Source organism: Astatotilapia calliptera, chromosome 5, assembly GCF_964374335.1.
Source record: "Astatotilapia calliptera chromosome 5, fAstCal68.1, whole genome shotgun sequence".
In the NCBI taxonomy this organism is placed as follows: domain Eukaryota; kingdom Metazoa; phylum Chordata; class Actinopteri; order Cichliformes; family Cichlidae; genus Astatotilapia; species Astatotilapia calliptera.
Genome location: NC_137426.1, coordinates 35,101,565 through 35,116,486, shown reverse-complemented (window position 1 = coordinate 35,116,486; position 14,922 = coordinate 35,101,565). Strand labels below are relative to the sequence as shown.

General features: G+C 41.6%; 1 protein-coding gene across 2 annotated transcripts; it reads left to right on the top strand.

Moving 5' to 3' along the window:
* Positions 1-502: 502 nt before the first annotated feature.
* On the top strand, positions 503-14,281 carry cfap57 (cilia and flagella associated protein 57). Of its 2 annotated transcripts, none has more exons than XM_026169039.2 (21): positions 503-809; positions 955-1,268; positions 1,364-1,617; positions 2,152-2,326; positions 2,401-2,553; positions 4,080-4,219; positions 4,356-4,521; positions 4,801-4,914; positions 4,995-5,207; positions 5,350-5,523; positions 5,726-5,887; positions 8,945-9,100; positions 9,273-9,357; positions 9,441-9,631; positions 9,715-9,888; positions 10,028-10,186; positions 12,036-12,179; positions 12,456-12,572; positions 13,146-13,280; positions 13,368-13,511; positions 13,671-14,281. In XM_026169039.2, exons 1-21 carry the CDS (start codon positions 653-655, stop codon positions 13,842-13,844), a joined length of 3,501 nt encoding a protein of 1,166 aa, XP_026024824.1. In that variant the 5' UTR covers positions 503-652; the 3' UTR covers positions 13,845-14,281. The 2 variants fall into 2 exon arrangements, with proteins under 2 accessions (XP_026024824.1, XP_026024823.1); XM_026169038.2 differs by having other exon boundaries at positions 504-809; positions 9,264-9,357.
* Positions 14,282-14,922: the final 641 nt, after the last annotated feature.

The window sequence follows — 14,922 nt, the reverse complement described above, 5'->3', positions numbered from 1 at the left end:
ATTTCTGCTGCTATTCTTATGCAATCAGACTGTCACAGATTTCATGTTCCTCATTTGTTACCAGCTAGAGTTGGTATTAATTAATTAGGTTGGTTCTCAGGAAGCTATGGTGTTAAATCCTTACCTCCCTGCTTTATATTTTGCTGCATATTTCGTATACAGCACCTCCTTCTGAACGAAAAGGGATTGTTACAACAACGAATCCAGAAAGAAAAAAATCCTAAAACAATAGAGGCAATATCCTTGTTAGAACTGGCCGATTTATTTATGTCCTCTTTTATGGACATTTGTTTTTGTTCTAGGGATTGAAAGATTCTATGGGCTCAAATATTTATGACCACAATTTGAGCCCATATCGAATCCGTATCGTCGATACCACTCTGAATTTTACCTGGTATCGGATCGGAAAGGAAATCAGTGGTATGCACATCACTAGAAACAACGGTCTGGAAACACCTTACGAGTTCTCGTGGTCTCGCGGGATTTCCCAGCGTTGCCTAGCGACGTGACTCTCAATCGGTTCCGCGAGGGCTTTTCTGGCTTTCAGAAGCATTAATGTTTTCTGGAAGTGTTTGTTATGCGCAGAGACACTCTTCAGTTTTCAAGTCTGCTGCTGCTGGCATATTATTATTTTTTTAAGTGACATCTAAAAATGTCTTTTGTAGTTGCTCAGTCCCATTTCATTTTCGGTGTACGGACTGGTGTGAGGAACAATTTGTGTTTCTTTGACGAGCAAACCGTCGTCTTCCCCAGCGGAAACAGCTGCGTGTGTTTCAACACTGTCCAACGATGGCAGCGGTTCATTTCAGGTGCGCTCATTTTTAGATGTCTAAGTCATAACTAACTAACATAAGTAACCTAAATTTCTACCCTGGTGGTGCTCTTGATATAAGTACGAAAGTTGTTTTTTTTAGTATTTAACAGCATTTATTTCTGTTGGTGTCGTCTCTCCAGGCTCAGAGAGAAGTCAGGGAATGCGTGCTATGACCATCAGCTCCAACAGACGCTACCTGGCAGTGTCAGATTATGGAGAGAGAGCCACCGTCACTGTGTTTGACCTGCAGCATGAGCAGGGCAGAAAGAGAAAGGTTTTGAGTGCAGGAGACATGTCTGTTCAAGAGTTTATCTGCATTGCTTTCTCTCCTGATTCCAAGTACCTGATAGGCCTGACAGGGAGCCCCGAGTGGATGCTGATCCTCTGGCTTTGGGAGAAACACAAACTCCTGGCAACACTGAAGACAACAAACACAAATAATCCTGTCACCCAGGTGAGTCATCTGTGCTGCATCAGTGAAGCTTGTATAAATGCAGGCATACACATGCTGAACACGTTGTTATTATTATAGTAACTGTTTCTCATCAGGTCAGCTTCAACCCTTACAGCAACACACAGCTCTGTGTGAGCGGAACCGGTGTTTTCAAGCTGTTCCGCTACTCAGAGGGGGCCCTGAAACCAAGCAGTGTTGCAAAGGTTGAGTCCATCAATTTCCTGTGCCACACCTGGGTGTCAGAGCACAGGGTGATCGCTGGCACAGACACTGGCAGACTGCTGGTGTTTGAGTCTGGAGACCTGCGAAGAGAGATCAGCATGACTTGTGTGCAGGGCCAGCCTGCCAGGTGAGAAAGCTGGACCACATGAACTGGTGCTATTTTACATGAAGCAGCCTCTGTAACTCATCTCCACCCCATGCTGTTCCTGCCATTTTTGACCCAATCAGGGTCAAGTCCATAATCATAATGGTGAATAATCTGACCTCAAAACCAACTAATTTTATTGAATTCTGTCGGTTGTACCCCAAAAATATCTAGCATAGAGCTTTTCATGGCTACCAAAAGCACCTGCTAAACTGGGCAGATGGGCAAATATAAATGATTCCTGGTGTCTAACTTCATTGTTGTCCAACAAATACACGCCGATGGATTAAATAAAGACTTTAAATGTCTGAGCAGCTAGTATCACTCATAACGTGTGGCAATGATTTAAAAAAGTAGTGGAAAAATTGGCAGACATGTTAAAACATGGAATGGAAATGCGTATAACAAATGATAACCAGCTGATCTCAGACCAGATGAATGGGTTCACTGTGGTCACTGCAGCGATCCATCTTTGATGAGTGATGTTCTTGCTTATACCCGCTTCACTCTGCACAGGCAGGTGGAGGTAAAGAAGATCAAAGATGCTAATGTGAATGAAGGTCCCTCTGTCCCTTCCATCACAGCAATCCTGTCCTACTCCAAAGGCTTTGCATGCTCTAGAGGTCCTGGCACCGTTTTTCTGTTTGAGCAGACAGATGAGAATGGTTACAGAAAGACCAGGGAGATAAAGGTAAATGTTCAAGCTTTATTTCAGAAAAGGTGGAAAGTGAAGTCTTTGTGTGCACATGGGTATGCTTGTGTCAGATCCCTCTAGATGCATACTGCAGCGGTGTGACCTTGGCAGAATACCAGCAGATTGACACCATATGCATCAGTCCAGCAGAGGAGACTTTGGCCATCAGCACAAACCGAGGACAGCTGTACAGTGTCTGCCTGTCCTCTGTGGACATGAACAAGGTGCTCTACAGTTACACCTACCAGCACCACCAATGACGGGGTTCATCATTTGTATAAGTGAAATTACTGCATCAACTGTCCTAGCTGGTATTTTATTTTCTTCCACATGCCCCCATCAATTCAGATTATGTAGAGCTGTTTGCTACATCCATTCTCACACTGACCTCCTCTGTACTTGAAACATTACTTTAGTAGCTGGTCGGCAGTCAGAAATACATACATATTATTTTGCTGTTTTACTTTTTCTTCTATGTATGATCTCACTTCCTGTTGGGTCTGTGTTTCCATAAGCCCCGCTAATTCTAGAGACTTATTCATCATGAAGAAAACAAGACAGTCGATCGATCAAACACTTGCGCAAGGGAGGCCTGTGTCCACCACGAAAATGACCTCTACCACGACCTCCCTTGCTGCCCTTTTTATTGAGACACAGTTCACACAAAACACGTCAGAACAAAGCCACGCCCCCTTGGTTCTGAGACAAAGCATTTGTATGTATATGTGTGAACTTCTGTAAGAAAGTGTGTGTGTGTGTGTGTGTGTGTGTGTGTGTGTGTGTGTGTGTGTGTGTGTGTGTGTGTGTGTGTGTGTGTGTGTGTGTGTGTGTGTGTCAGACCTCCTGCTGACCAAAGGGTCGTAAACCCAGGAAGCTTACAAAAAAAGAAACAGATCTTTCAGATAGGATGTATCTACAATAAAACCTCCCCGAGCACAGAGTGGTTGGAGAGGTGGTCAGGATCAAAGGAATGGCTTTGATCCTACTGCTTGAACTAAGACTGTACAAATTTAAGAAACACAATGGCAACATTCAACAATTAGACTTAACACTTCCTCTTCTTTTTTTTGGTGGATCAATTGTGCTAATTTCCAGTTGGATATTTTTAACAGTCTTTGTGTGCTGTAGCAAAGAAAACAGTAGCGAAGTCTTGTGAATGAAAAGAAAAAGGTCAATCCAAGAAACATGGAAAACAGTTCAAATAATCCAGCAAAAAATAATTTTGTCTTTATTTGCAGCTCCATATTTTTATTCATGGACTTTGTTAGAGTAGTTGTCTTATACTAGGCCTCGATACATCCCCTCAGTTCATTTTTTATCTGAAACAAGCTTCTCTGCCTTTAAGTTAGTTCTCTAAGGTAACCTTTTTACAGATATTTCCTCTCTTTGACATCATCTAGAGTAGATGTGGCCCACATGAGGTCAGTGGTAGATTAGGATTTAAATGTAAAGACATTGCACCCTTTGATAAACTCCCCATCAGAATTGATTTGAGAATATAGGCTGAACTCAATTCTGATGTAGCATGGCCCTCCACAACAGTGCCAGTTTCTCATGTGGCCCCTTGAAAAGTTAATTGCCCATCCATTCTCTAGAGAAAAAGGGTAAAAAAAAATTTGTTGTTGTTTTCTCCTTCTCTTCCTTCATTGTCTTCTTTCTGTTGTCTACCTCCACTCTCTTTTTTTCTCCACTTGTTTAAGGCATCAGAGTTCTCTTTAGATGTTTAAAGTTATCTTTGCAACTCCATTAGGAGGATAAACTACACTTTGAGTTCCTGTCCCAGTCCTTCCACTCCAGCTCCATCACTGGTTTGTCCATCTGCATACGCAAGCCCCTCGTAGCCACCTGCTCTCTGGACCGCTCTGTCCGCATCTGGAACTACGAGACAAAGTAAAACACATACACACAATTCCTTTTATAGATATATATCAATCAGTTTTCGTCAGGTTGATACAATATAAAACTGCATAACAGAATGACATGTCGTCTTTCTGAGCTCTTGCTGTTCTCTCTGTTTTGTCTCTAGAGTGTTGGAGCTGTGCAAGGAGTTCCAGGAGGAGGCGTACAGCGTGGCACTACATCCCACAGGCCTCTTCATCCTTGTGGGGTTTTCAGACAGACTCAGGCTGATGAACCTGCTTATTGATGACATCCGCACCTTCAAGGAGTTCACTGTGCGCAGCTGTAGAGAGGTAGAGGTTGCTTTGCATTTGTGTTTGCAGTAAATCTGAACAGCCAATACTGAAATAATCAGAGTATTACTAAATTCAAGGGTGAAATGATTGATCTTTACCCCCTTCTGTTGTGTCTCATCCAGCTGTGTTCTGTAAATCCGTAAATACTGAATCCTGGGTTAGCGTTTTCAGCATTTACTGCGATATCTGATAATTCATCTTAAAGTGGAGCATTATCACATTTTCCACTCAAAACTTTTGCGCTTGGACTCTGTCTTTGTCTCCTTCACTTTTCAGTGTGCTTTTAGCAATGGTGGCCACATGTTTGCAGCTGTCAATGGAAACATCATTCAAATCTATTCTGTCACCTCTTTTGACAATATCCTTAATCTGAAGGGCCACAATGGAAAGGTGAGTCAGCTGGAGTATGTGTTACAGAGGAGTCCCAGTGCTTATTTGTCATTCTTATTTACTGGTATTTCAATTAACAGGTGTGTCGGATTGAATGGAGCCTGGACGACAGCCGGGTCGTGTCTTGTGGGGTGGATGGGGCAGTGTACGAGTGGAACACGCAGAGTGGCAAGCGGGAGTCAGAAAGCGTCCTAAAGTCCTGTAGTTATACAGGTGTGGCCTTCTCCTCAGACTGTAAGACCATCCTGGCTGTGGGAACAGACCTCACTCTGAAGGAGATCCAAGACTGTCAGGTTAGCAAGCACAGCTGACTCCTGGATTTGTTCTTTTAAGTTGCTGCAAATCAACAAAACATCTCAAGCAGCAGCAATGTTGTTTTTTCTTTCTTTTTTTTGTTTAAAAAAAACTGGGTTTATTGTTATATCCTATCCACAGGTACTGAGGGAGGTTCCAGCTGATGAGACAGCTCACACTGCTCTTGCAGTGTCCCATTCTGGTAGAGTGGTCTTCACCGGGACCTCCAGTGGGACTGTAAGGGCCATTAAATACCCATTACCTATCCAGAAGGAATGGATGACATACCAGGCTCACTCTGGGCCTGTCACCAAGGTGAGCAGAAGCACTGATTTGCTCTGATTGAGATTTGCACTGATCAGAATACTTTATTGATCCCTAGGGGAAATTATGTGTATTAATGTGATGTGAGATTGATATACACACAATCTCACATCGTGTATGAAAAAATCGATTGACTATGATGCTGATCATTCAGACGCAAAGAGTCCACCCACTAAAACATGTGTGTCCTCAGATGGTGATCACGTATGATGATCAGTTCCTGCTGACAGTGTCTGAAGACGGCTGTCTGCTGATTTGGAAAATCATCGATAAGGAAGGCAGAGGTCTAAAGAGCAACAAACACATAGTCCACACGGAAGAGATCCTTATCACCAAGTCAGACCTGGAGGAGAAGGTGAGTAAGTGCATAGTGTGACACCCCCCTGTTGGTCTTGTTCCTAAAGCATTGTAAGTTCTTGATCCTGGACCATCAGTGCAAGTGGTCAGTTATGTGTTTGTAATGTTATAGCTTTGGAACATCACTCAGTGCAACACTCAGTGCATCATGGGAAGTCTCCAGCAGCCTAGGCCTATTTCAGCATAACTAAGGATTCAGGGTCACCTGATCCAGCCCTAACTATATGTATCCTATGTATGTGTATATTTCATCTAAAAGAAAAGTTTTAAGCCTGATCGTAAAAGTAGACAGGGTCTCTGAAAGCTGAAGCCTCTGCCCCCCAGTCTACTTCTACTTCCTAGAAGGAACAATCCTTAGTGCTGTACTGCATGTGAGGTTTGCCAGATGAAGCCTCCCCATACATGGCTAGCGCATCCATCCATGCATACTTACATACACACACGTAGATACAGAGGTGGCAAAAGTACAGATATTTCGTACTTAAGTACAGATACTAGTATCAAAAAAGCCTGTTTTAAAAATGTGAGGAGTAGAATGTAAAGATATTTGATTAAAATGTAGGGAGTAAAAGTAAACAGCTGTCAGAAAAATACCTACTCAAGTAAAGTATAGATACCTGAAAATTCTTTTCAAGTACAGTAACAAAGTATTTGTACTTTGTCATGTTGTTCAGTAATAACATGCGCCGTTAAAATTGGGCGCTCTTCCTTCCTTTTTAGTTTCAAAACACGAAGGGTGTTTGTTTCACTTTAAGGTTGGATTAAGAATTACTGTGTGAGGAACGGTTTCACTTTTGACTAGGGAAATAATATGCTTACTTTTGGGTTTATGAGAATTGAATTACAGTGAGAAGGGGATCTTCTGAATGCGCAGGTTGTTTGCTACTGTGAGACAGTGGAGAGAACTTACGAAGTTACCTTCTTTCACCAATTAAGAGTGGAAGATCTCGTAACATTCTGGTGGAGATGCCGGGGTAAAAAGAGTGAGTTCGGACGAGGAAGTCCGAGAAAAGGACACCTTGAGTTGAGCAAGGTGTTTAACTGACTCAGGATTTCAGAGAATCGAGTCAGCTGTGATCTTGAGTTCTGATGGTAAATTGATTTTCCTTTAAAATCAATGTTTACTATGATGAAGTAATTCTGATGATATTACTAGATGTGCTGTGATACCAGTGAAGAATAAGTTGTGTACATGAGGATACACAATTGTGTTGAAGATTACTGGACCCGGCGAGGTCCATTTGATGAAGTTCTTGGGCAGATAAATGACAAACAGTTCTTCAAGTGTGTGGAGAATTTAAAAAGAAAAAACTGAACTTGCAGGTTCTCCGTACTGTGTGGACTTATATCAGAGTTATAAGTCCAAAGGTTATGCCCTGGAGGCCAAGAGTTGTGTTTAAAGAAGAACATGACTTAGAAAAGGACATTTAAGGTCACATTTTGTCTAAGATGGGGAGAATTGTCCCATATGTGTTTATTTCTCTTCTCTTTTAAGAGGACAGACGCAGTTACTGAGTGTTGTCTACTTCCTCTTTCTGATTCTTGAAAGCATGTTTGATAAAATACTCTTAGGAAAGCGTATTTTGAGTGATTCTAAGTGTGTGAATGTTGTGAGTACTCGATTTGAATGATTCTGTGTGATTTATACAAAATAATAAATAACTAATAAAAACTCATAGGCGAGTGTGTGAACAGAGGAAGTCTGAGAGAGAAGTGTGTGCGTAGGCAAACTGCAGAGTGTGTGCGTGGAATAAGGGTGTATTGTTTTTACATCAAGATTTAGTAGAACTAAAGTAGAACGTCACAAACAAACAGATAAAAAAAGTAAAATAAAGAGAGAAAATAACTGACAATTACATTAATGAATAGAAAACACACATACACAAAGTGCCATATGTGAAAATTATTTTAGGAAAGAATCAGAAGTTCTATGTCTGCTTATAGCTATTAAAAATGTACGATTAACTGTGACTAATGTCTGGAACCTATTTTAATCTGTATTTGACGCCATGGGGGGGGGCGTGTACCCCACTGCTTTAGAAGTGTCCACAACATGTATTTTGGTCAGAAGACATATGTTGATGTTTTCTCCGGGCTGTTAATAAAGTCATCGTTTGATTGCACTTTTCTGGGGCTTCCGTGGTTTGTGACACTGCTCTACATTGATCGATTTCGCGACAGCTTTGGTGGAGGATGCGGGCACCATCAGTCACCCTCAGAGCACAAATCTTGAGCTTGGGGATATCCTGAATCCTGACATCATCAGTGACTGTTCCCACGATGACAGTGATTTTGTTCTCACGGCCGGGAAGCTTCATCTTACGGATCAGGCGGGAGACAGCAATGTTGGTTCTGCTCATGAACAGCCTCTGTTGGTTTGGATGTTCCCAGCTCTGTACATACGACCATTTTCGGCTTCTTATGATGCCCCAGCAACCAGGACCAAGCTAAGGTCCTGGTTGCTGGGGCAGCATCTCAGCAGAGACCTCACTCTCACCACTAATCCTGGTCTTTCGGGGACCTTGAGGTGTTCCCAAACCAGATGTAACTTCTCCAGCATCTCTCTTCAGCCTTTCTCTCTTTAGTACATGCCTGAAACACCTCGTTTAGGAGGCCTCCTGGTCAGATGCCTGAACCACCTGAGCTCACTTCTTTTGATGTGATGAAGTAGTGGCTCTACTTGGACTTCCTCCTACATGAACAGGCTCCTCACCGAGCCTTTGGAGGAAGCTCATTTGCACTGCTTGTATCCATGGTCTTCAACCACTACACACAACTTGTGGCTGTAGGTCAGGGTGGGAATGTAGGTGAGCCAGTAAATCGACAGCCTCGCTTTCACACGAAGCAGAGTCTGGGGTTCACATTACTGCAGACGCTACAGCAATCTGTTCTTTCCAAGTAGTATGAGGTACACTTCATGTGTTTATGTGTCTGGTTTAAGTTATTTATGTACGACACTTTAGAAGAAAGCTAAAAGAATTGCAACAAGGTGACAACTGTCATGTTATGGTTAAAAGAAGAGGTATTGAATGTATGTTCCTGCGTCTACTTTCAGACCCAGCACATGCTGGAGATGAAGATGCGGCTGGAGGAGCTGCAGATGGAGAATGAGTACCAGCTCCGCCTGAAGGACATGAACTACAACGAGAAGCTCAGAGAGCTGTCTGACAACTTTGTCCAGCAGATAGAATCTCTGAAAACATCCCAACAGGTGTACCTCTGTTACACGAGAGCTCAGCTTCACATAGATTTACAACTTAAAGGTCAAAATGTCTTCCCAAGACTAGCAATCATCAGTGGGTGACTTTTGACGTTGATTAATTGAGTCAGTAGCTGCTGCCCTTGATGAATCAAGTATCCTGCTTTTACTGCAGGCCATGAAGACAGAGATGGAAAAGCAGGAATGTGAGAATCAGCAGAATTCTGCAGAGCTTATTATGAAGCATTCGAAAGAACTGAAGGATTTAGGTAACAGGAGAACAGGATCAGCACAATCTGTTATCTTTATTTTTGTAAGTGTTTGGTGTTCATACTCTTTTAATCACACACAGAGCTATCATACAGCCAGAAGCTGATTGTGGAGCACGAGAAGTACCAGGATCTTCAGCAAAAACATCAAAGAATGCAGGAAGACTATGAGAAGCAGCTCAAGTCTGCAGAGGACAGAAAAATCCAAGCGGTGGAGGAGCTCACAAAGATGTACGAGGCCAAGCTACAGGAGAAGGCCGAGCTCCTCGCTCAGGTCAGTAATAAGGAGCAGGAAGAGGAGGTGGTGGTAAGTTAAATGGTGCAGCAGTTGAATGAAACCGGTAATCTTTCGTTTAGTGTCAGGAGGACACCGAACAGAAGATTAGTGTTTTTAAAGCAATCATAAAGCAGGCTGAAGAGGACGAGGAGAGGAAGATTCTCGAGATCCAGACCAATTATGAGAAGAAAATGAAAACTGAGAAACAGACCAATACAAATCTGAAGGGAAAAAATAGCATCATGGCACAAAAGGTGAACAAAGCTTCTGTTATTCACTGAATGTTTGGTTCTGTTGCAGAGCATCAGCTCTGTCTCCTGTCTGTCTGCTCACATCAGCTGCTGTTCTCTGTGTGTCTTCTCTTTGGTTGGTTGGACGCTGGTGTGTTCACAGTTCATCAGTCTACAGAAGCAGATTGATGACAGGAGCGCTGATATAAACAAACTGAAGCAAGAGCGGCAGAGGCTGCTTGGGCTGATCCGCTCCCTGGAGAGTGACATTGAAGACCTGAAGAGGCAGATCTCTGGACATGAAAAGACCAGTCAGGACAAGGTGACCAAGATCAGAGCTGTCATTTCCTGTCAACCAAACGTCCACTTAGCAGAATTTTAAACAGTTTTACATTTTGAAGCCTCGACGTTACACATATGGAGTCAGAAGTGACGACATTCATTAACTTATCATTTAACACTAGCTTTAACTCCATAAAGCATAAAGTGACATTTTAATGATGAGTTTTGACACCCAGCTGATAGAAACAAATAAGATTTGGGGACTTCTCGCCCCCTCGAGTTCCTGCTCTTTGTTGTGCTCAGCAGTGTTGGTCAAGTTACTTGAAAAAAGTAATCAGTAACTAATTACTGATTACTTCCCCAAAAAGTAATCCCGTTACTTTACTGATTACTTATTTTCAAAAGTAATTAATTACTTAGTTACTTAGTTACTTTTTAAAAACACGATTTACAACCTGACGAGGTGATAAAGCGATAGATCTTTCAGCCCAATTCTACTTTTTCTGCATAATCCATCATACAAAATGTAATCAAATGGAAAAGTCTCTTTTTAAAACTTGTTTTATCAGTTTTAATCTTTTAACTTTATGCATCAAGCAAAAATTTAATTATATGCAACATTCTCTGAGTTGAATAAATTAGTTTAACATTTAAACCTATTTTCTACACATTCCAGCACATAAAATAAAATATTTTTTGTGTTTACACTCAGTCTTTCAAATAGATGCAAGTAAAACACAGCAGAACATAAATAAAGTCAAAGACTCAGCGGTCCTGTTGCTCTATTTTCACCTGTAAAGCAGGAGTTGGGTAGGTGGAGGTTTACCCTGGTGCAGGTGTGCCGCGGTCAGTGGAAGAATCAGCGAGTGTCTCTGTGTGCTTGCTCGGAAGTTTAGGGTTTTTTTTCGCTGTAAAAAGAAGTTTTCTTCCCACGCACGATGGACGCTAATGTTTTTGTCACTTTTTATGGAATCAAACTCAAAGTAAGATCAGTACTTCCACGCTTTAAACGCTGCACGCTCATACTCTCTCCCACAATCGATATGTGATCCACTGTTGATCTGCACACAGCTGTTGCCACTAACGGCGCACTCGCTTACCTCACTGTCGAGACATTCTCGCAAAAAATCACGGTTTTAGTAACGCAGTAACGCAGCGTTCCTACGGGAAAGTAACGGTAATCTAATTACCGTTTTTGCAATAGTAATCCCTTACTTTACTCGTTACTTGAAAAAAGTAATCAGATTACAGTAACGCGTGTTACTGCCCATCTCTGGTGCTCAGTGCTCACTTATTTGTTCCTCAAGTTTTTCTGCTTCTTTGTACTTTCCTTCATGACCATCCTGACAGCTTCACAGATCTCCCTCCAGGAATTTGCTGACATTTATGAGTCATTATAGATGAGATGATGATTGCGTTGAAAAATAGCCAGAAATACACAGGACGAACAGGCCAGTCACAACAGCTGTGGGCTGCGTTGATATGTCTTCTGGTTCTACAAAGGAGTGCGTCAGGTTATGTTGTAGGTTTATTGAAGGGTGTCAGAGGGGTTGCAGTTGTGATGCAGGTGCAGTGTAGATTTCTCAGCGAAGCTTAAGTGCTGTGTTACTGTGCATACATTTATGGGAATATGAGCATATTATAAGCATATAAGTATAATATAAGCATATTTTAAAGCGCTGGGTTACTGAAAGACAGACAAGTTTTCCTACAATGCACTTCAACTCTGAGCTCTTCTCTACATTAGCTGTAAAATTGTACTGTCTAATTCAGTTTGACTACATGACATATGGAGACTGATCTGGACCAGATTCTCTTGACATTGTTCAGAATTCATGTATGAAAACCTTTGAACTCTAAAACCGTTCAACCTGTTCATGTTCTCACAGGATCACATTATCTCGTGCTTGAAGAGAAAGAATCAGGAACTGGAGAAGTTAAAGTTTGTTCTTGAATTCCAGCTGAATGAGTTAAAGCAGAAAACTGAGCCTCTGCAACATGACATCAATGTGAAGAAGGAGCGGATCAGTCAGGTATGTGAAAGATGGAAAAGCTTAGCACTGTGTTAACACATGGTTAGAAAACATATGTGGAGACTGTTGAATACATAAATGTAGATGATTCATAAGGGTTCCTGTACATTTTCTTGCCATTTGAATAGTGTTGAGTTAAAAAGTTAGACAGAAATAAAGTTTGCTGTGCTCGGTTGACCTTGTTTTAATTGATCTGATAGGACTGCATTAGCAGTCAAGTTAAAACAGTGTCAACACTACCAGTTACAGTGTCGTGCTATTTCTCGTGTTCGGCAGCTGGAGGAAGAGCTGATACAAACCGACAAGAGCAATGCTCAGCTGAAGCTCACCGTCTCTGAGCTGAAGCTCAAACTGAAGACCAGAGACAAAGAGATGTGCAAAGAGAGTCAGAAGGTCAGTAAACAAACAACGCTTCCTTTTTAAAGTAAAGAGGCAAAACTACATAATCTGTGTCATTGTGCAAATAATTGTGGACCTAACTCTTTTGAGAAAGAAGTGGCATTCAGAGAATCTTGAATTGAAGTCTAATGGAGAAATCTGCAAAGAAAACTTTTTAAACCCACTGGGCCAGAATCAAAATCAGCAACTCTTTTTTTTAAAATCAGATTTGAGGTACTGCTAACATTAATGCCAAGTGGCAAGATTAGGTCCTAGAAGGACTTTGGCTCCACCCAAAAGCTCTTGCTTACAAGTGGTAGCCAATCAGAGGAAATGTAGGGTGGCGGAAACTAAAACCTGTTTCAGACACAAGGTGAACAGCTGCATGAAGGCCAAGTATAAGGTAAATGATGATTGTTTTTAACTGTGAATCTACTGGGCTACATGTACTGTAGTAAAATCGAGGAATAAAAATATGAAGCTGGAAGTGAGCAGAATAGATCCTCTTTAAGCTTTGAGGATAAAAGTGTAATAAAAATCATTCCTTTTTTAATATAAGAATGGGCTTCTCTTGTTTTTTGTTGTCAGGTCAAAGATTTGGAGACGCATCTCCAGCGATTGAAATCAGACCTGCACAACTGTGTCGGCTTCATCCAGGAGCCTAAAACTCTGAAGGACAACATACAGATGATATACGCTCGATATGTCCAGCAGACTGAAAGGGTAAGTGTGCTAAGAAATACCCCAAGAGCTGCCTGGATGCTGGGAGGGCTTGAAATCAAACTGTCAAGTGTATGTCCCGTTTGAAAGGTGGAGAGAACCAATGCAGATGATACTGTTCAGAAGGCGCTGCGTCACCAGTGTGATCGACAGGAGAGGACAGTAAATGGCCTCAAAATGAGGCTGGTCAAATCTGCAGAGGAGCACGAAAAGGTCTACACCAAAATCATGAAGGTTAGTCATTACCCAGATCACAACAGTACATTGGCATTAGTCATTAACAATGCAACTCTGAAGTCTTAACATATCCTGTATGACAGAGTGTGAAAGTGTAATGTGGAGTAAAGACCTGCTGAATTGATAGTTATCTAGCCACGACTTTGGACTTTGCAGGAAAACATGACTCTGATTGCTGAAATCAACGAGCTGCGGAAGGAGCTGCATTTGGCCAGGACTCAGGCTAAAGACGTCAGAGCTCAGCTGGCTCTCTTAAAGAAGCCCAAGAAGTCACAGCCCATCTTAGAAGAAGCAGCCTACCAGGAGCCCAAACAGCTAGGAGTCAGCTGATCGTCTTTTACCTCAGCAATAGCTCTGCAACTAACACACAGCAGCAGATACACATGAAAATCATATAAGAAGAAAGTTGTTAGTAAGATTGTTGTATTCACTTTGATAATGAACGTGTGGATTTGTATGTTACCATAGCAATTTACTGCAGAAAACAATCACATTGATAAAGGTTTGATCACTGACCGTGAACCTGTTCTCATTTCCAGGAAGTCAAATACTGATGTTTAGCCAAAGACGCTGGTGTCTCCAATGTATACAAAAGATGTCCTTTAGCAGTGGCCCTGTGTAGTGAGGCGAGTCTTATTCCTCATGTCACAACTGCAATATATATATATATATATCATTTTCATTTTTAACCTAAACATGTAGTTCTAGTGTCTAAACCAGAGAAAATAAAAACAAAATTGAATGTTGAGTGAAAGGACACAAACCAATATCTCCAGGTTCTTGTCATTCCTACCATCCTACCTACTTGTGTGCTCTTTAAAACAGGTATCATAAACATCAGCTTTATAGCAGCCATGCAGATATTGTTTCTAAAATAATTTCTTAACCATCTATAGATCTGCTGCAGCCTCACAGTAACCATCCACATGTTCAGATGGTTTACAAATCTTCATTTCTCTCCACTTTGCAACTTCTCCCCTCCTATTGGTGAGCGCTTAAGAAATTATTTGTGTATTCATTGATGTTCCTCAACCACAGAAATTCCCAACAGCCACACAATATTTACATTCTGGAATTAACACTTCAATGGATAAGGCTACATTTCCGCTGTTAAAGCTAGTCCCTCCATGGTGTCCCAGCACCACACGTGTTAGTTTAGTTAAAACATACACGTGCTGTTGGTCTTGCTTATGCAGCATCTACATCAGCTCTGCGTATTTTGCACATATGAAATCAATGGTAAGGTGATGTGACTTTTATACATTTTACATCAGATAAAAACTTTATTTGTAAGATTCAGATAATTATTTATTAAAAGCTAGACATTTTAAATGAGAATAAGAAAGAAAACTATTCCTTTGTGCCCGTCTTTCCCTGTTTATGCCCTACCTGACATCCACTGGTTTCT

Excerpts from the sequence above, each read along its gene's own strand:
- cfap57 (XM_026169038.2), top strand. The coding sequence starts at position 653 with ATGTCTTTTGTAGTTGCTCAGTCCCATTTCATTTTCGGTGTACGGACT. Across the intron at positions 2,554-4,079 it reads CCTCTGTGGACATGAACAAG|GAGGATAAACTACACTTTGA; the intron begins GTGCTCTACAGT and ends CAACTCCATTAG. Across the intron at positions 12,573-13,145 it reads TGTGCAAAGAGAGTCAGAAG|GTCAAAGATTTGGAGACGCA; the intron begins GTCAGTAAACAA and ends TTTTGTTGTCAG.